Source organism: Cnephaeus nilssonii (genome assembly GCF_951640355.1).
Source record: "Cnephaeus nilssonii genome assembly, chromosome: 2".
In the NCBI taxonomy this organism is placed as follows: Eukaryota; Metazoa; Chordata; class Mammalia; order Chiroptera; family Vespertilionidae; genus Cnephaeus; species Cnephaeus nilssonii.
In genome coordinates this window covers 32,686,960-32,708,943 of record NC_137073.1, presented here as the reverse complement: position 1 = coordinate 32,708,943, position 21,984 = coordinate 32,686,960, and the positions used below count along the sequence as shown (strand labels likewise).

The following is a 21,984-nucleotide window of genomic DNA, read 5'->3' as shown; positions in this document are numbered from 1 at the left end:
GCTTTAACAAAGTAAATACAATAAATATGACTCACTTCTAGTTTTTCTTTATTGTTTTCAAGTATATATTTATTATGAAACGTTCTAATCCTGTACCAAAGGGGAGAGAATAGTGTAACAAACTCCCAGATACTCTTTATTGTGTCATAGTTTTCTTTTTTTATTTCTTTTGAAAGATACAGAAAAGTTTTTTATAACAAGATCTTAGTGTTATTAAGATGGTCGTAGAATCAGGAAACATTAAGTCCACCACAAGTTACCCTTGATCAGGGGCGCTTTTTATATTTGCAATTGCTGCTTTAATTCTATTTTGTGGCTGGTGTATTGTTTCCAGAGTATACTTGGCTTTTTAAAACATGTACATTGCTTTGGATTGCACCAAAATATGATTGCAGCAGGAACTTAGTCTCCTGAATTGTTTTTCTTTTGGAAAGCTGAAGCCTTGGGGAGCACTGAAGCCAAGGCTGTACCTTACCAGAAGTTTGAGGCACATCCTAACGATCTCTATGTGGAAGGACTACCAGAAAACATTCCTTTTAGAAGTCCCTCCTGGTATGGAATCCCAAGGCTTGAAAAAATTATTCAAGTGGGCAATCGAATTAAATTTGTTATTAAAAGGTAAGATTATAATGTACAGAAACAAATTTAATGTCTTAAAGATTAATGTCATGAAAATGGACGACCTTTTGTTCACTTCTCAGTTAGACTTATTCTAGTATTCAGAATTAAGGTGTTACATTTAGATTCATTTATGGAGCAAATGTTTATTTAGTGCCAGGCACCAGATGTACAAAATTGGGTATGACAGTTCAGAAGACTTATTACAGAGATAAATGTAATAAAGTATTACTAAGCACTTTGGGGTAGAAGACTAGGGGTAGCATGTAGATTGGTCAGTTGTACATAGAGATTGGAGAAAAGGTGTTTCAAATAAAGGAAATAATGTAAGTGGGGGCAGGAGGTATCAAATGTACTTTAATTTTACCTAACTGCACCATTCTGTGCAGACTGGTTTGAGATGCCTTGTGCGTACCGCGTGATAGATTGAGGCAGCCAGGTGGAGGAAAGGCCTTATGTCTTATATAATCAGTGGAGTAATTAAACAATTTTAAAGCTGATTCCCCTTAAAGTAATTTGGATTTGCATTTTAGAAATGCTGTTTTGGCTTGGGTTTGAAGGATAGCAGAATGGGTAATTTGGGAGCAGGGAGTGTAAAAAGAAAGCCTGTTTTTAATGCGGAAGTATTGTAGTGGGTGTAGACTCTATTACTTATTACTGTTTGGGGGTTGTGCATTTGTGTATGTTTGTTGGGACTAATTGTATAAGGGAGAGGCAACTTTAGGGTGACATAGCAAGATATTTCTAGGTATATTGTGATATAGTTCATTTAAAAAAAAAGATTGAACTGGTTGTGGGGAAAGGTTTTGCACATTTAATCTTAAAATGCATTGAGGACATACAGGTAGTTCCACCTGAATCTGTTAAAATTGCTATTTTCAAAATAATCTGGAGTCACCAGAATTGTACTTTTCATTGCACAAGAAGGCAGAATGAACCATATTGAAAATCAGTGGCCCTGCACATATGTGTGGAGAAGGCCTTTAAGGCATTCCTAAATGCTCTGTTACTAATGTCAACTTATTTTTACAGACCAGAACTTCTGACTCACAGTACTACTGAAGTTACTCAGCCAAGAACGAATACACCAGGTAAAATAATTGTGAATTCCTTTTTTAAAATCTTATGAAGCCCTGGCCAGATAGCTCAGTTGGTTAAAGCATTGCCTTGATACATCAAGGTTGCAGGTTTGACCCCTGATCAGGGACATACAAGAAGCAACCAATGAATGCATAAATAAGTGGAACAATAAATTGATCGCTCTCCCTCTCTTTCCCTTTGTGTCTTTCTCTTAAAATCAATCCTACCTATAAAAGAGCAATATGCAAATTGATCCTAACTCCGCTACACCCACCAGCCACGCCCACCAGCCAATCAGAGTGACTATGCAAATTAACCCAACCAAGATGGCTACAGCCACAGAGAAAGTAGGAGGGAGGCTTGGGTTTCCAAGGTGATAGAAGAAGCCAAGCTTTCCGCCTGCCCTGGCCGGCCTAAGCCTCCACTCAAGGCTACAAAGTTTCAATTATAGAAGGTAAACATCCAAACAGAAATGGCTGCCAGCCACGGAGCGAGCAGGAGGCTTGGCTCCGCTCCAGGCTACAAAGTTTCAATTGTAGAAGGTAAATAAATTCCAGATACCAGGGCCTCCGCTTGGGTTGCCAGGGGGCATGGCTGGCCTGCAAACCACCACAGGCCTCTCGCTCAGGCCGCCCCATGCCCCAAGGGAACACCCACCCTGATCCGGGACACCCTTCAGGGCAAACCAGCCGGCCCCCACCCGTGCACCAGGCCTCTATCCTATCTAATAAAAGAGTAATATGCAGATTGACCATCACTCTAACACACAATATAGCTGCCTCCATGTGGTCAAAGATCCTGCCCCCAAGTGGACACAAGATGGCCAGCAGGGGAGGGCAGTTGGGAGGCACCAGGCCTCCAAGGGATGGCAGTTGGAGGCAATCAACCCTGCAGGGGAGGGCAGTTAGGGGTGACCAGGCCAGCAGAGGAGGGAAGTTGGGGGCAAACAGGCTGGCAGGGGAGCAGTTAGACATCAATCAGGCTGGCATGGGAGTGGTTAGGGGGTGATCAGGCTGGCAGGCAGAAGTGGTTAGGGGCAATGACGAAGGCAGGCAGGCGAGCAGTTGTGAGCCAGCAATCCTGGATTGGGAGAGAGACGTCCAACTGCCCCTTTAGTCGGACATCCCTCGAGGGGTCCCAGATTGGAGAGGGTTCAGGCTGGGCTGAGGGACACCCCCCCACCCCCGGTCCCCATGCACGAATTTCGTGCACCGGGCCGCTAGTAAATAAATAAAGGAAAAAAAGCTTATTAGATAAATTGTTTTTAAGCTTTTAAAATATCGTTTAAAGCAATGGAATTCCTCTTCTTTCTCCAAAAATATATTTTGAGGAATTTCAGTACAGACACTACTTGATTTATCAATATGAACATAAGCAGTTTTAGAAAATTTGAGCTTTGAATTTGGACCAGTGGTTCAGTAGAAATAAAATGTGTGTCACAAATGCAAACCACATATGTCATTTTAAATTTTCTAGTAACCAAATCTGTTTCAACCTAATCAATATAAAATATACATGATAAAGGAATTTGCATTTTTCATTTCATATGTTTACTAGAGGCCCAGTGCACGAAATTTGTGCACTCAGGGAGGTCCCTCAGCCTGGCCTGCACCCTCTTGCAGTCCAGGAGCCCTCAGTTGGACATCCTTAGCGCTGCTGCAGAGGCGGGAGAGGCTCCCGCCACCACCACTGTGCTCACCAGCCAGGGGCCCGGCTTCTGGCTGAGCGGGCTCCCCTGGTGGTCAGTGTGTGTCATACCAACTGGTCATTCTGCCGATCAGTCAGTTTGCATATTAGCCTTTTATTATATAGGATAGGATATTCTATTTGAAATGCCCATGTGTATTTTATACTCTTATCTCAATTCAACTTGCCACGTTTCAAGTACTCAGTTGTCAGATGTGGCTAATATTGCAGACTATGCAGTTTTAAACATTAATCTTTATTTACACAGACCCTGTTTTTTCACCTTTTTTCTTTCTCTCACCTGAGATATGCTTTTTATTGCTTTTAGAGAGGGAGAGGAAGGGGTGGGGCGGAGTGGGGTAGGAGAGAGAGGGAGGGAGTAAGGGAGGGAAAAGAAAAGACAGACGAAAGGGAAGGAAGGAAACATCGATGTGAGAGAGAAACATAGATCGGTTGCCTCCCTTATGCACCCCAACTTGGGATCACACCCGCCACTTTTTGGTGTATAGGTCGTTGCTTCAACTGAGCCACACTGAACAGGGCCATACCCTATTTTTTAGATGACAAATACTGTAATTCCAACAGCTGCACTGACCAATAGAAGGAAATATGAAATCTCAGTTTTAATTATGTGAATGGTTTTATTTTCCTTATTTAAGCTATAAGTCTGCTTTTAGTATTTTCCATCTTTTTAAAAAATATATTTTTTTTATTGATTTCAGGGAGAAAGGGAAAAGGGAAAGAGAGCTAGAAATGTCAATGATGAGAATCACTGATCAGCTGCCTCTGTACTCCCACACTGGGCATTAAGCCTGCAACCCGGGTATATGCCCTGACTGGGAATCAAACAGTGACTTGGTTCATAGGTCTATGCTTAACCACTGAACCATGCCGGCCGGGCTCTTTGTCATCTTTTTTTCCCATTGAGTGTCAGAAAAGTGACCACAACTTGTATATCTTTTGCAATCTTAGGGACTTCGTTGCCAAGAACCAATGGCTGTTTCTCTGTGTGTGCAGTCAACCATTCTTGTAAATACTAAGGCAGTGATGGGCAGGCAACCTTTTGAGCTTGGTGTGTCAAACTTCGCCAAAAAACTGAGCATAACTCTGGTAGTGTGTCACTTTGAGGAAAAAACATTATTTCGCAAATGTTTCATCCTCAGGAGCAGCAAATGTTTCATCCTCAGCATGCGGCCGCCTCAGCGGCCGCGTGTCATCAGAAATGGCTACACGTGTCAGTGCTGACATGTGTGTCATAGGTTCGCCATCACTGTACTAAGGTGAATGAACTATTATACAAGATGGTATTATTTGTCTATACTAAAATACTCATCTTTCAACTCTTAGGGTACCTGGAGCAACTGGTAAAGGTCAGCCAGTATGCCAAATAGGTTGTATAATTTTGTGTTGATCGTGGCATGAAAAGTGGTTGAGAAATACTAAACTAGGGAAACAAAATTATTCTGTGCCAGGAATCCTGCAGGTTGAGCATCAAAATCAGCACAGCAACCACCTCAGCATGCTTTTTTGATTTAGGCAAAGAAACAATGTATTGATGATGAATTGAAGATTGGAGATGACACAGATTTTGCAAAGGGAAGTAATATAAAAAAATATATATTCCCAAAGGTAGAGCTATAATATTGATTAGCCAGAATATGGTGGAAGTCTATGAATGAGCTTTCATTTTTCAAGACAGACCTCAAATTCAAGTTTGTGATTAATATGATCACTGCTTAATATTTACTGCAAACTGAAAATGTTAAACATGCATCATTGAAAGGATATACAGGCACCATAGATGTCACTCCAAGGATTGAGTAATAGCATTTTCATGAGTACTTGATCTGCTGTCTCCTGGCATAGATAATTCAAGTCCTGTTATCAAAAGAAGAATTGATTCTCTGAATCATTAACAATGTTTGGCCTCCTATTAGTCATAGATTTTAGAAAGAATTAAAGGTTATCATTCTTCATCCCAACAAAATGTTAAGTTGGTGTTCCAGTGAACCAGTCATTTGCTGGGCCGAATCAAGTTTAGTCTATACAACAGAAGTTTTGTTAGTCACTACTGCTATCAGCAATGTCTTTTTAATTCTTGGCATGACGTGGGATTAGGTAACAGTTTGTATGCTTAAATACACTGTGGATGTACTTCACTTTCAATTTGATAAAAGATAATATGTCAACTGTGAGAAAGTTGTGGAGCTAGCCAGGTACTTGAGCTTTGAATGGGAAGGATGGGGTGGTATTGCTTGGCCCTTCTGAGGAGTAGTTCAGAGATCCTTTGTAAATACCAGAAAGGGAAGTGTAGGATGAGGTGAAGCAGAAGGGGTGGCTGAGCAACAAGTTAACAGAAGCTCTTTACCTTGGAGGAGAGGCTAGATATCTTTATAGTAATAATTCAGATTTGGTTTATACCAGAGTTACTCTGGCTGAATGGTTAAGCTACCATGCTAAATCCTTGAGATGCTAGTTTTCTTTTAAAGCAAAACTTCTAACGTTCTTTTACAGTAAAGGTAAAGAAATATTAAGAGACTTCCTGAGGCCACCAACTTTTAGCAATATTTTCAGAATTTCTCCAACATCTCCTACTGGCTTTGTCAGTAAATACAATGACTTTCACACTTAATTTTGTGAGACAAGTCCTGATTATCTGTTCCAGTGAGTGACGTCCTGCACATCTTTTTAATGACATAGTTTTCTTTATTTATACATTACATTTAAAAGGGAATGTTTGTCTTGTAAATAAGGGTTAAGGAAATAACCCGTTGTAGATGTGAATAGTGTTGAGTGACAACTCTCTAATCTCTTTAACATTTATTTCTGCCATTTATTTCCATTTCTTTACCATTTATTTCTTGCTGTGATTAGTGACGCTTTCTTTGTGTGGGTTTCTAGGCACATATCTGTTCAATAAAACAAGGAATGCCTGTATGGAAAGCAATTGCAAGTGAAGTTGTTGGTTGAACTTGGTGAAGGCCTTCCCAATCCCCACAGGATTCTCTGATGTGACTCCAGGTGGTTTGAAAACCACTTATTTAGCCTTGGCTGGTGGCTCAGTTGGTTGGAGCACCGTCCTGTACATCAAAAGATGATGGGTTCCATTCCTGGTCAGGGCACATACCCAGGCTGTAGGTTTGATCCCCAGTTGGGTGTATATGGGAGGCAATTGATAGATGTTTCTCTCCCACATCAGTGTTTCTGTTTCTCCCCCTTCCTCTCTCTCTCAAATAATTAAAAACATATATTTGGGTGAGGATTAAAAAACACTCATTTAGAGCACTCTTATGAATAAGTTCTGTGTTGTTGTTTCCTCAGCCTGGCCTGCACCTCTCCAATCTGGGACCCCTCGAAGGATGTCTTACTGCCGGTTTACAAGAATCGGGCTGAAACCGGCAGTCCGACATCCCTCTCGCAATCTGGGACTGCTGGCTCCTAACTGCTCACCTGCCTGCCTGCCTGATTGCCCCTAACCACTCTGCCTGCTGGCCTGCTTGCCCCCAACTGCCCCCCGCCACCGGCCTGCTTGCCCCAAACTGCCCCTCCTGCTGGCCTGCTCGCCCCCACCTGCCCTCCCCACTGGCCTGCTCGCCCCCAACTACCCCCCTGCTGGCCTGCTCACCCCAAACTGCCCTCCCCTCTTGGCCTCTAACCACCTCTACCTCGCCACCATGGCTTTGTCCAGAAGAATGTCCGGAAGGTCTCCCAGTCTAATTAGCATATTATCTTTTTATTAGTATAGATGGAGGCCTGGTGCATGGGTGGCGGCTGGCTGGTTTGCCCTGAAGGGTGTCCCGGATCAGGGTGGGGGTTCCCGCTGGGGTGCCTGGCCAGCCTGGGTGAGGGGCTCATGGCTGTTTGCCAGCTGGCCACACCCCCCCAGCAGGGACTCTTACTCCATGGGGGCGTGGCCAGCCTGGCTAAGGGGCTGAGGGCCATTTTCAGGCTGGTCAAGCCCCCCAGCGGGGACCCTTACCCCATGGGGGTGTGGCCAGCCTGGGTAATGGGGCTGAGGGCTGTTTTCAGGCTGGCCACGCCCCCAGCAACCCAGGCCCCCAGCCACTCCTTCACTGCGGCCAGGGCGGGCGGGCAGCTTGGCTTCCTCCGTCGCTGGGGGCAACCCAAGCCTCCTGCTCATTCCAGCTCCATGGCCGCCGCCATCTTTGTTGGGTTAATTTGCATACTCGCTCCTGATTGGCTGGTGGGCGTAGTGGCGTGATGGTCAATTTGCATGTTTCCGTTTTATTAGTGTAGGTTATTTAGAGAGAGGGAGAGGGAGAGGAAGGGAAAGGGATAGAGAGATAGAAACATTGATGAGAGAGAAACATTGATCAGCCACCCCCACCAGGGACTGACCCCAAAATATGGGCACATGCCCCATCCGGGAATCAAACCAGCTACTTCTTAAGTCAGGGATTGACACTTAACCACTGTGTCACACTGGCTGGGCTGAACATGAACAAGTTCTTTATTTACAATGTGAACTTAAATTTGAACCCTGTCTGTCTCAGTTCTTCTGATATTTGACAAGTGCAGGAAATAATTCTTTTTGTTGTTGTTAATCCTCACCTGAAGATATTTTTCCATTGATTTTTAGAGAGTGTGGAAGGGATGGGTTAAGACAAAGAGACATATCAATATGAGAGAGACATATCGATTAGTTGCAACCCACATACATGCCCTTGACCAGAATCAAACCTGGAACCCTTCAGTCTGTGGCCAACACTATCCACTGAGCCAACTGGCTAGGGCAGGAAATCATTATTTCCTTAAGATCGAATGTTTTTGTTCTTAAATAAAATTGAATTAAGAGCATCCCTGGATTATACACCTAAAACTAATACAATATTATATGTCAATCACATCTCAATTTTTTTAAAAAGAGCATCAATCTAATTTTGTGTCAGTACCAATAAGGAGCATTGTTAATTAGCTTTATTTTTGCTTTGTAGTCAAAGAAGATTGGAATGTCAGAATTACCAAGCTACGGAAGCAAGTGGAAGAGATTTTTAATTTGAAATTTGGTAAGTAAAACTCAGTGATTATGTCTTAATTGAAAAACAAATGGAAGGCAGTGTTCTGAATGAATTATATCAGTTCATGACCTAAAGAAGGACGGTCCCAAATGGGTTTTGGTTTATTTCTGCTACTAAATTCACTATTCAAACTGAACAATTTATTTTTCTTGGATTCAGTTTTCTCATATGTCAAAATGGGAGAGCAAGGGAGGAGTTGGGCTAAATCTCAGTTCCTCTGCTGTACTTCTAATCTGGCTAACACCGAATGGCCAATAGGTTTCACCATATGTTTCAAGGTAGATTTGTTGACAGCTGTTTCCTGGAGCGATGTATAGATAAGGATTCTGAGGAGGCTCAGCTAGAGTGTTTCAGTTGATTGGCTGTGTCTGTCATGGAGAAGGAAGTAAGGAGTGGGAGAGATAGCAGTATTCCTTGGGTGGTCCCATTCGTCATTTTAATACCTGGTATTGACGTTTGTGTCCTATATCAGGAATCTTAATTACTCGGCCTCTGATCTCTAACTTGAGTTATGCTTAGATACATCATATGCAACTTATTTTTTAAACAGCAATCTTGCCTCTAGGTGACATACAAAGGCTGGGAACGTGCTATAGTTCATTCTGCCCAGAGCACAGAGATAATTTTGACTAGTCCCTTTGATTTGAAGTGTTAAAATGTTCATCTTAAAAGTACTTATTTTTTAGGTTTGTTCTTCAGTTTTGCACAATATACTAAGCCTTCCTATTGAATGGATATTAATAGATTGTAGGGAACTTTTGCATAACATATTTGAGAATGTCCATATGTTTACTGGATTAATTGTGATTATTTTGCAATATGTACAAATACTGTATTGTTATATTATACACTGGAAACTAATATGATGTTATATGTCAGTTACACCTCTTAAAAAGATAAAACATAAAAAGAGAATGCAGTCAGACAAAAATAAAAGATTTAAAATTTTACCTGCCATATGTTTGTTTGTTTGTTTGTTTGTTTGTTTTTTCAATTTCAGCTCAAGCTCTTGGACTCACAGAGGCAGTGAAAGTACCATACCCTGTGTTTGAATCAAATCCTGAGTTCCTTTATGTAGAAGGCTTGCCAGAAGGAATTCCCTTCCGAAGCCCTACCTGGTTTGGAATTCCACGACTTGAAAGGATTGTTCGTGGCAGTAATAAAATCAAGTTTGTTGTTAAAAAGTAAGTTCTATTTGCCAATATAGTCATTTCTGGAATTATGATAAAGTTATTATTTCTATTTAAATTATTTTCTAGCTACATGTGACAGCTAAGCCTTTGACATTCATGATGGAAAAGCATAGCTCTGAGCTACAGTCCTGGCATTGTCCATTGCCTTTGCAAGTTTTTTTAACTTATACTTGATTTTTCTTCATTAGTACAAAAAGAATTATAACACCTGCCTCACAATGGTGATATTCAAGTTGGTTAGAGACAACTCTCTCTTAATCTGGCTGAATATTTTCATGGAGGATGAAAATGCCGATTTTTATCTTCTCTCTTATTCCTGGTTAAACTTAGGGACAACTGAATCTCAATGATTAAGTTTCTTATTGTCTCCATAATTTTAATAGCTGCAGAAACTAGTGTTAATTTTCATGAAAGAAGCTATTTATTTTTCCTAAAATCATTTAGGCGATAGTTGTGGGAAGGAAAAGTGAGTTTTTTTAGGTTCAGTAAGGTAGACATTGTTGCATTACAGAATAATCCTGTGATCACCTTTATTAAAAATATTGGTCATGATCATTTTTACTTGCTATGAAGACCAATATTATACTGGTTATTGTAATGCTTCTTTGTTTTTTCTCTAGACCTGAACTAGTTATTTCCTACTTGCCTCCTGGAATGGCTAGTAAAATAAACACTAAAGGTAAGAGATTATATATACTCTTTATTATACTTCAGTGCATTAAAACATTGTTTTTCAACATTACCTAAATCATACTGAATCATTGACCAATATTTTTAAGGTATTTTATTTAATGGACCTTTTGTTTTTTCAAACATTCATTTAAAATTTCATGTTTGCAATCCTCCGTTCATGTTTCCACAGCTTTGTTGAGACTCATGTGGAGGATAACACTACCAGTTTAATTCTTCAGGTTTCTTTGAAAAGAGCCAAACTGTATGAATTTTAATACTCCGCTCTTATAAAGCATCCCCTTCTGTTTTTCTTACAATATGCAAAAATAATTATGTGCTTACTTGACAGCCTTGCAGTCCCCAAAAAGACCACGAAGCCCTGGGAGTAATTCAAAAGTTCCTGAAATTGAGGTCACTGTGGAAGGTGAGCCACTCTGTGGCATGCTTCTGTTGATTTTCCACTTCACTAGTTATGTTAGTTGATTCTTCAGATTACTATGTATGTTTTTATGCAAATGAGTTTTTATAATACTGGTTTTAGATGTGAATATATTACCTGATTAAAGCTAAATTTCTGAATGTTTCTAATTGAAATTTTCAAAATGGTTAACATGATGTTCATTGAACATATTGTAAACTACTTGGAAGAAAATCCCTAAAATTTTTTCTGACTCTTAAAGGTGACAGAAATGTGTGGGATTTTTTTTTCTGATATCCTTTATTTCCTATTTCATTTTCAAGAAATAAAAGTTTAGGGATGGTTTAACAGGCAGCCCACGGACTGAAGGGTCCCATGTTCAATTCTGGTCAAGAGCATATACCTCAGTTACAGGCTTGATCACCATGTGGGAGGCAACCAATCAATGTGTCTCTCTCACATCGCTGTTTCTCTCTCTCTGTCTCTCATCTCCACTCTCTTAAATCAATGGAAAAATATCCTCAGGTGAAGATTAATAAAGATAAATAAAATGTATTCTAAAAAATAAAATAAAACAAAAAGCAGTACCTTAGATTAAACTAGTTCCTTCTACATCCTCAGGTTTTCCTTTTCTACACTTCCATTAGGTTTGTGGAATTCATACCTTTTCAGGATCACATGTGAAAGTACTTCATATAATATTAAAGACAATCCTCAACCTCTATCTTAGGTGTGGCTATTTCCTTCTTCTCATTAATGCAGAAGAAAAAGATAACTTCATGAGGGGAAATTCTTTGTTGTCACATAACCTCAAGTTTTGTATTGAGTTTTCGTGTAGATATTAAGTGGAGCCTTAATCCATCCCTATTTAGTTATCTCGTCTATTCACAGAAAACCTGTTTTCTCACATGAAAGGCATCAGGAATTCTTGTTCAATATATGGATATTATACACCAGTTTAATAATTTCTGTTAAAAATTTAATTTAAATGTGGCCCGACCGGTGTGGCTCAGTGGTTGAATGTTGACCGAAGAACCAGAAGGCCACGGTTCGTTTCCTGGTCAGAGTACATGCCCAGGTCTCTGTCTCCCTTCCTCTCTCTGAAATCAATAAAACAAACAAGCAAACAAGTTTAAATGTACTCAATCCTTTACTTTCCTATTTCTGGATAAGATCTGAGGAAGATTTCTCTAATACACAAATTTTCCATGCTTTCCTCAAGGAACTCAAGTAAAAAGTAAGATGCTTATGGTGTTACTTTTAGTAGAAAGACAGAGATGCTGAGGAACCAGACAAACCTGGGACTGAAACCATATAGATTTTGACAATATGAACAATGTGATACTGCATAAGATGTTGATGAAAGCTTCATAGAGAAGATTACATGTGAACTAGGCTTTGCTGGAAGGGTAGAATATCTCCAGGCAGAGAGAGAAATGCCATTCCAGAGAGAGCATAGTGGGAGAAAAGGTACTGATTAAATACAGTAACGCAGTTTGAGTGATGACAAATAATCTCATGTTTTATGGTGCATTGTTTTGCATCTTGTTCCAACTGTACTTGTTATCTCAGGACCTTTTAAGGCATCAATGGCCAGAAAAGTCCTGGAACCAGCTGATTCTAGGGTCATAATAGTTGCATTCTTTATATGATTGATCAGTGCTATCTTCATTTGATATTAATGAGTAGAGCCAATAAAGGAGTAATGGCTCCAAAACGTCACTAAGATTGTGAGATTAAACGTCACAAAAAGAGAGTGAAGTTCAGAAGGAAATTAGGGGTGGTGACATGACAAAGAATCAAGAAGTTGAATAAAACATGCTTACATTAAGAGGTAGAAAGTGTATTTTACAATATAACAATATACTCTGATAGGAGTAAAGGTGGCATAAGAAAACTGTGTACCTCAAAAAAGGAGAGACTGCTGTCAAAGAACCTTGGTAGAGTTACAAACTGTCTTATTTTAAAACATTCTGGATATTAAGAACCATGACTATACATAGAGGACAGACAACATGCAGTAAAAGTCATTACACTGGTAAACTTTTTTTTTGCCTTTTTGACTAGTGTAAAGTTATATTGTGTATATACCGGTGTCCTGATCTCAAACTAATCTGTGGATGTTAAATATTAAAGTCAGGGGATAATCAAACATCCAGTTAATACACACCGTTTTTATAGGCACTATTCTATAGAGCAGGGTTGGGGAACGTCTGGTTCGCAGGCCGTATAAGACCTGAGAAATCATTTGGCCTGACCCTGCCAAGGCATTAGGGGTGAATTAATTAAATATTTGACCAAATATAGCAGGCTAATTTTTTTTCTGTGTCTAAAGTATTTTATTAAATTTAATATGTAATTTGCAAATGGCTTCATAAGAAATTTTTTTTGGTGGCAGTGGTGGGATATAACAAATTTTTAAAGCAAAGTTACAAAACATTTTCAATAAAAAAAGTAGAGTTAACAGCAAAATTACATTTTCTTTATAGTACAAATAAAAACATTTAGTTTCTAATATACTGCCTGAAATTTTACTATATATTCTCCAACAGATAGTTGCCATTATGTACTTTAATGAGAAGTCTCACAGTTAACTCAGTCATCCTCTCTATAAAATGGTAATATGCAAATTAACCATCACTCTGCTACATAAGCCACGCCCACCAGCCAATCAGGGCGAGTATGCAAATTAACCCAAATCCAAGATGGCTACAGCCACAGAGAGCAAGGTTTCCCAGGTAACAGAGGAAGCCAAGCTTTCCATAGCCGTTGCAGGCCTAAGCCCCCACTCAAGCTACAAAGTTTCAATTATAGAAGGTAAACAAATTCAAACAAATGGCGGCAGAATGGAGCTTGAGAGAGCAGGCCAGGGTTGCCGCCGGCAACAGGGGAAGCAAAGCTTTCCGCACACCCTGGCCGGGCCCACCCGCTTAAGGCAACAAAGTTTCAATTGTAGAAGGTGAATTAACTGCCACAGAAATGGCTGCCGGAGCCCCAGGCTTGGCTCCGCTCCAGGCTACAAAGTTTAAATTGTAGAAGGAAAATAAATTCCAGATACCAGGGCCTCCCTTTGGGTTGCCAGGGGGCGTGGCCAGCCTGCAAACCACCACAGGCCCCTCGCTCAGGCCGCCCCACACCCCAAGGGAACCCCCACCCTTATCTGTGACACCCTTCAGGGCAAACCAGCTGGCCCCCACCCGTGCACCAGGCCTCTATCCTATCTAATAAAAGAATAATATACAGATTGATCATCACTGCAACACACAATATAGCTGCCCCCATGTGGTCAAAGATCCTGCCCCCATGTGGACACAAGATGGCCAGCAGGAGAGGGCAGTTGGGAGGCACCCGGCCTGCAAGGGAGGGCAGTTGAGAGGGACCAGGCTTGCAAGAGAGGGCAGTTGCGAGGGACCAGGCTTGCAAGGGAGGGCAGTTGGAGGTGATCAACCCTGCGGGAGAGGGCAGTTAGGGGTGACCAGGCTGGCAGAGGAGGGAAGTTGGGGGCAAACAGGCTGGCAGGGGAGCAGTTAAGCATCAACCAGGCTGGCAGCAGAGTGGTTAGGGGGTGATCAGGCTGGCAGGCAGAAGCGGTTAGGGGCAATCAGGAAGGCAGGCAGGCAAGCAGTTGGGAGCCAGCAGTCCTGGATTGTGAGAGGGATGTCCGACTGCCCGTTTAGGCCCGATCCCACTAGGATCGGGCCTAAACAGTCAGTCATCCCTCCAGGAGTCCCAGATTGGAGAGGGTACAGGCTGGGCTGAGGGACAACCCCCTGCCGTGCACGAATTTCGTGCACCGGGCTTCTAGTCTATATATATAAAAGCCTAAGCGACCAAACAACCAGTCGACCAGTTGCTATGACGTGCACTGACCACCAGGAGGCAGACACTCAATGCAGGAGCTGCCCCTGGTGGTCAGTGCACTCCCACAGCCAACCTCCCGTGTCCCCTCCTCCCAGCTGGCTGCCTCCTCTTCCCCTCACCCCCATCACTGGCCAGGCCAAGGGACCCTACCCATATACAAATTCGTGCACCAGGCCTCTAGTTTGTTAACAGGTTCATTATTTGGACCAAAAAAGTCAATTGCTTGAGTTTCTGGAAAATCATAAAATTTCTCATCATACAATGTGAAGTTCTCAAAGGCTCTTTGGGATGTAGATGTAGTCTAGCCTTGTTTTTCTATTAAATTCTCTAAAGAAAGAAAGTAAAAAAAATTCTCTAAAGAAGCATTAAGTAACACTGTAAACTTGAATTACATTTTAAAAATAAGCACCGTTAACAAACATTCTACATAAACTTACCTTTTTTGGCCACACAAACATTTAAATTTGTTTCTTTAACATGTAATTAAAAATAAACACTATTTAACCACTAGCAGGCTAATATTTAAGTTGATAATTTTGTATGGCCCACGAATGTTGTAAATATCCAAATGGCCCTTTGCAGAAAGAAAGATTCCCCACTCCAGTTTAAGCACTAGATGACCCAACATAAAAAAGAGTAAGGTGGCTGGGGTTTATAAGGATAACTGAAACTAACATTCATTTTTATTTAATGGAAAACAACTGATTGTTTCTAAGTTGTGCTAAGAATTCAAAGAATGGATATATCAGGTCAGTTAGAGAATCCAAAGGAAAACTTAATAGTGGAGATAATACAATTGTACCTAAGTTGTGCTTCTGTTCAAGGGTTGAAAGGAAAACATATAAACAAACATGGGTAACCAAAAATTACGTGGCTCCAAGAGGGCATGATGAAGCATTAAGTGAATTGAATGTAGCTAAGATGAGCCAGAAAGCTAATTCTGTTTGGGGGAGATGCCTAATTGTAGGGATAGAAATAGAAGAATGGGTGGGAGTCTGTGCAACTGGCAGCAGTGCCTGTTTTCATTGCAGGGTGCTTACATACTATTCAAACCTAACGTTGTTTTCCAGTGCAGGCCTGGCTTCTGTAGCATGATTAAATGTGTGTGTTGATTATGTTGTTTTTTAATTCTTCTTTAGGCCCTAATAACAACAGCCCTCAGACTTCAGCTGTTCGAACCCCTACTCAGACAAATGGCTCTAATGTTCCCTTTAAGCCTCGAGGGAGAGAGTTTTCCTTTGGTAAATATGGATTTTATTTGTCTTGATTTCATCATTTTAAATAAAAGGAATTTATAAAAATACTTTATTTTACTAGGGGGATTGTTTTTTCTTTTTATTACCATATTATTAATTAGTACTTAAAGGCATAGATTATAGTCAGACAGCTTAAGTTCAAATCTGCTGCCAGTACAATATAATTCTGTAACCTTGGGTAAGCTACTGAACTTTTCTGTGCCTCGGTTTCCTTATTTGTAAATGGGGATAACATTACTTCCTGGCTCATTGGGTTATAACGAGGACTATAAATACAAAATCATTTTACAGGGTAGCATTATATCTGGTACCTAATAGATACTATAATTGTCTTTTGGGAGGTTTGGGGGCTTTGTTTTTTTATTTGCTTTAGCATATGTCATTTATTTGTAGCCAACATATTAATGATATAATAAACAGTTAAATGATGTGTCAGGATTAGAGTAGTTGTCAAACCATGACTGTGTTAACAACCTATGTATTTTCTTATTTTGTACTTAAAGATGTAAAATAAGTCCCTCAAATTGACTATCTTGTTTTTTTATGTACAGAGGCCTGGAATGCCAAAATCACAGATCTAAAACAAAAAGTTGAAAATCTTTTCAATGAAAAATGTGGTAAGTTTATTTTGAAACATTATTATTAAAATATAAGGCACCTTTTTTAGCAATAGAAGAATGTGCTCTGGCCCATGTGGGTCAGTGGTTAGAGCGTCGACCCATGCAAGAATGGTCGCTGGTTCGATTTCTATTCAAGGGCAGTCGTCCCTAGTGGCAACCAGTTGATGTGTCTCTCACATTGAAGTTTCTCTCTTCTCCTCCTTCCTTCTGTCCCTTTCACTCTCTCTGAAAAGCAATGGAAAAAATATCCTTGGGTGAGGATTAATAACAACAAAAATTGAAGAATGTAAGCAGAGTAAAATGTTCAACATTTAAGTTATGCTATTGGAAGTGTGTGGGTCTTGCAGGCATCAATTTAATAATTTCTCCACACTTATCTGAGCATCAAGAATTTTTTAAAATGTAATTTTTGTTATCGCAAAATGTAATTTAAAATGCATTTTAAGTTCTAAATGTAAGAAATATATGTGTGTTTTGTAGGTGAAGCTCTGGGCCTTAAACAAGCTGTGAAAGTGCCATTTGCATTATTTGAGTCTTTCCCAGAAGACTTTTATGTAGAAGGCTTACCTGAGGGTGTGCCATTCCGACGACCATCTACTTTTGGCATTCCAAGGCTGGAGAAGATACTCAGAAACAAAGCCAAAATTAAGTTCATTATTAAAAAGTAAGGAAATGAGATTGGCCATGAGTTGATACTGTTTGGCACTGAGAGGTGGTTCATGGATTCACCTTTGTAATAGGGCCATATTAGCCCTTGTGTCAACAAAGCTCTTTAAGCTATACTTTTGTATATGTTTAAAATTTTTCATAATTGGTTAAAAGAGGGAAGGAGGGCTCTAATTCATCACAGGGATAACAACTTTATTTTGTTAAGTCTACCCACAGTTGTATTTTTAATGGTTGATGCAGCTGGAATTTAAGCAGTGATTCCGTTTTATAAAACCATTTTATTTCTCCAACATACACAGTATTTAAATTTCTCTCCAGTTTGCTTGGAGATCTATGAATTAAACCAGTACAATTGAAACCGATGGGAAAAGTTAAAATTAGAAAATACATAACGATGCTCAAGAATTATTTTAAATGAATTTTAGGTTTTGTTTATTAACACTTACTTTTGAGTCACCCAGAGTTGCTGTCACATAATCAAAGCTGACATTGCCAACATAATGGTCACCTTTTGTACTTGCATCCAAGTTTGTTGGAGGTATGGCCTCTGCTTCAGCTTCCTAAGAAGAAAGACTCTTTTGTTCACGTTTTCACAGCCTGTCTTACCTTTCCATGGCACCTGCATAAAGGGCATTTTCTTCCCATTCTCAAGTCTAACGCTGAATCTTTCCAGGTTATCTTGAAATCACAGGAAGAAGAAGCTATTTAAATTAGATAGGGCTGGGTGGATGTTATAATCACAATTATAATTAGTCTTTTTGTATGTGTTCCTTTAGATAACCTTGCTTTTTCTGTTTTTCCATTACTAAGAACCTAGTGTATATTTACAGAGAATTACTGGTTTTAAAATCTTTTATATGTTTAATTTTTAATGTTTTATTATTGGATAATTAACAAATGTTTTTTTCTCTTTTCTTGTTTTTAGGCCTGAAATGTTTGAGACAGCAATTAAGGAGAGCACCTCCTCCTCTAAGAGCCCTCCAAGTAAGTTGTTGCTACAGAAAACATGTGATTGGAAATTTATTTTGCAGCAGTGATTTTAAAAATTGTTTAAAGACCAGTTATTGAGCTAAAAGCAGGAAAGGTCATTCAAAATTGGAGTTGTAGAAAAAATAATAAAAGAAAGGAAAAAGCCCACAAAATTAGAATTGTGACTAGTTTATGGTTTTTCATTCTTTAATAATTGAGCATCTCTATGTGTCTGCTATCCTAAGCTTAACAAGGAAGAGAAAAAGTAAAAAGCCTTTTGGGAAGCTTACTATCGCAAAAAGACAAAACATTCCATGAAAAAGGAACAAACCTTAAACAAAAGTTGGGTTAAAATACTATTTTATGTAGTCTGAATTATAACACACTAGGGGCCTGGTGCATGAATTTGTGCACGGGTGGGGTCCCTCGGCCTGGCTGGCGATGGGGGCTGACCGGGGCCAAAAGGAGAAGGAGGAGAGGCCACGGGAGGTTGGCTGTGGGAGTGCACTGACCACCAGGGGGCAGCTCCTGTGTTGAGCGTTTGTTCCCTGGTAGTCAGTGTGCGTCATAGTGACCGGTTGATCAGTCGCTTGGGCTTTTATATATATAGACTAGAGGCCCGGTGCACAAATTTGTGCACGGGTGGGGTCCCTCAGCCTGGCCGACGATCGGGGCCATTGGGGCCCGTCTAACCCAGTCCCGATCAAGCTGATCAGGGCCGGGGGTGGGGGGGGACCGTGGGAAGGTGGCCGTGGGAGAGCACTGACCACCAGGGGGTAGCTCCTGCATTAAGCGTCTGCCCCCTGGTGGTCAGTGCACATCATAGCGACTGGTCATTTGGCGGACAGGTCATAATAGTCACTTAGGCTTTTATATATATAGGTTATTAGAAAAGATTTAATTATTTTATATCTGTTGTAATTTTAAGGAAAAATAAATTCATCGCCTAATGTTAATACTACTGCATCTGGTGTTGAAGATCTTAACATCATTCAGGTGACAATTCCAGGTACGATTTCTCTGCCTTTATCATAGTTTATGGGGTGGTTTCCTCTTCAGTTTTTTCACTTTCAGGATATGGATTACTGGGGATATAGAGTGTAAGGCACATTGTTGTGTTATCCTTCCCACACTGTGCAGAAATTAACCAAATACATCATCTTGTCAGTTTTTTGCTAAGTATCTCTAGGCAGTTCATTGTACTTGGTATGAGCTAAAAACCTGGTGACCACCCAGATACCTAGTGTCTTGTTTTAAAAAATCTCTTTAGCTTTGGCTGGTGTTTCTCAGTGCTTAGAGCATCAGCCCACACACCAAAGGGTCACAGGTTTGATTCCTGGTCAAGGGCAGGTACCTGGGTTACAGGACTGGGGCACATTTGGGAAGCAAGCAATAGATGTGTCTCTCTCATATCTATGTTCCTCTTTCTCTCCCTCCCCCTCCCTTTCTTCCCCTCCCATCAACTCTCTAAAAATCAATTTTAAAATATCTTTGGGTGAGGATTAATAAAAAATAATAATAATAAATTTGTATGAAATAGCAGATAAAGTTCTTGATAACAGGAATAAAGTAGTATCATTTTCAATTTGGTTTTATTGTTAAATCATTTATGTAAATCATTTCAATCTTTATTAGTTTAAAATACTTGAATATTCAAAAAACAAAGTGAGTGACAAAGAGAACCTAAACATTTACATGGAATTAAAATTGTATTATTAAAGTATTATGAGTTTTCTTTTAACTTTTTTTAGATGATGATAATGAAAGACTTTCAAAAGTTGAAAAAGCTAGACAGCTAAGAGAACAAGTTAATGACCTCTTCAGTCGCAAATTTGGTAAGTTTCATTTGCATAGTACAGCTTGAAACAAGCAAGGAAATTTTGTTTCAATAAGAAACAGCAAAACAACCATGCTGGTACCTTGGTCTTGGACTTCTAACATCAAACTTGTGAAAAAAATGAATTTATCTTGTGAAGGCCACACAATCTGTGATATCTAATATAATAAAAGGCTAATATGCAAATTGTCCCCTCAGGAGTTTGACCAGGAGTTCGACTGCTCACTATGACGTGCGCTGACCACCAGGGGGCAGCATGGAATGAAGGAAGGCCCTGGCTGGCCCTGATTGCCGGCCAGGCCTAGGGACCGTACTGTGCATGAATTTCGTGCACCCGGCCTCTAATTTTGTTATAAAAGGCCTAGAAAACGAACATAAATGTACTCAGTGAATCAATTATGATTGAGAATATCAAATGAAATTAGAAAAAATAAAATAAATATCTTTTTAAAAAGAACAGTAAATTATGCTCAGATAATTACAATCTACACTAATAAAAGAGAAACATGCAAATTTACCGTACCTTCGCGACGCCCACCAGCCAATCAGATGTGAGTATGCAAATTAACCCAACAAAGATGGTGGGTTAATTTGCATATGCAGGCGCTGAGGGGGCGGGATGCTTATGTCGTCGCCATGGTGACAACGCAGGCGTTCTGCACCACCCCAGCAGCTCTGGGCCTCTGGGCAGTATGGGAAGGCAGAAAGGCAGCTCCAGGCCAGAGCGAAGGTGGTGCCGGCAGCCAGGGGAAGGAAGGCCCATTCTTGCACAAATCTTCGTGCATCGGGCCTCTAGTCTTATATAAAAGGAAATAAAGTTATAAAATAAGTATTTTGGTTTTGCTAAAGTCCTTGAGTAAGAAAACATTAAATGTATTATATTATTGATAATGGTGAATATTAAAGTGAATAAAATTAAGGTTTATATGTAAGGTTGTTTGAAGTGTACAGAGACCTTAGTTAACAGTGGAGACAGTCTTTAAAATTAATGTTGGTCATGTGCTTTTTAAACATTCACTGAAGTGGTATGTTAATCTATGCTTTTATGCTGTTTCTGTCACTACAGGTGAAGCTATTGGTATGGGTTTCCCTGTGAAAGTTCCCTACAGGAAAATCACAATTAACCCTGGCTGTGTGGTGGTTGATGGCATGCCTCCTGGAGTGTCATTCAAAGCCCCCAGTTATCTGGAAATTAGCTCCATGAGAAGAATTCTGGATTCAGCTGAGTTCATTAAATTCACAGTCATTAGGTAAGTGAGAGTTACCTGTTTGCTCATAAGAATGAATGCATCTGCATTCAAAACATAGACATATGTAGTAACAGAATCAAGTTTACCATGTTATGAACAAATAAAATACTTTAGTTATTGTACTATTAGATTTTCTCCTCCCTGAGCTGATTCTTCATTCTCTGGAGGTCAGGCAAGGGGTGAGGTTGTAATTGTTCCCTTTGAGAGCATCAGCTCCTTATCCACAAAGCAGGAATGATGATTATACCTACCCTCTAACAGCATTATGAGAATTACATTATTAATATGTGCCTGTCACAATAAGTGTACAACAAATGTCCTCTTTTCCATCCATCTACTTAAAAGTCCCAAGGTGTCTTTACTCTTCTTTTGCAACTCACAAAAACTTAGTCATCACTAAATCTACCCCAATCAGTTCATTGTCAAGTTCCCACAGTCTCTAGTGTACATGGCTTAGGACTAACACTGAGAAATAGTTAAAAGCATTACCTTCCAAAGCTTTTTCTCATCCACTCATCTTCTCCCAATACCCTTTCCTTACAATTTCCATATTTTTGTCCCACTTAACCAATGTTTATCTTCCATGCCATTCCCCGGGATATGGGAAAACGCCTTCTTCCATTGGATTGTTTCACTAGAATTACTCTTTTCCCTTTTCTTTGTTCCTATTTTTTGTTTTTCTACCATCTTTACTGTAACATTTTCTAATGATTGATTTTAGCTATTCATCTATATATAGGATGACTCCAGAAATGTATATGCTTTAACAGCTGATAACTCACTTAATTTTGAAAATGAACTATATGTTAATAAATA

At 40.0% G+C, this 21,984-nt stretch overlaps 1 protein-coding gene across 7 annotated transcripts in view; it reads left to right on the top strand.

Moving 5' to 3' along the window:
* The window catches only part of GTF2I (general transcription factor IIi), a 146,249-nt gene that overhangs the window by 111,224 nt on the left and 13,041 nt on the right, over positions 1 to 21,984 (top strand). For all 7 annotated transcript variants that reach the window (XM_079786626.1, XM_079786625.1, XM_079786629.1 and 4 more), the window contains 13 exons: positions 435 to 618; positions 1,651 to 1,709; positions 8,340 to 8,411; positions 9,424 to 9,607; positions 10,237 to 10,295; positions 10,638 to 10,712; positions 15,707 to 15,808; positions 16,375 to 16,440; positions 16,924 to 17,107; positions 18,038 to 18,096; positions 19,010 to 19,090; positions 19,833 to 19,916; positions 20,985 to 21,168. In XM_079786626.1, the coding sequence (XP_079642752.1) occupies positions 435 to 618; positions 1,651 to 1,709; positions 8,340 to 8,411; positions 9,424 to 9,607; positions 10,237 to 10,295; positions 10,638 to 10,712; positions 15,707 to 15,808; positions 16,375 to 16,440; positions 16,924 to 17,107; positions 18,038 to 18,096; positions 19,010 to 19,090; positions 19,833 to 19,916; positions 20,985 to 21,168 (1,393 nt within the window). The remainder of the gene's footprint in view (positions 1 to 434; positions 619 to 1,650; positions 1,710 to 8,339; positions 8,412 to 9,423; positions 9,608 to 10,236; positions 10,296 to 10,637; positions 10,713 to 15,706; positions 15,809 to 16,374; positions 16,441 to 16,923; positions 17,108 to 18,037; positions 18,097 to 19,009; positions 19,091 to 19,832; positions 19,917 to 20,984; positions 21,169 to 21,984) is intronic.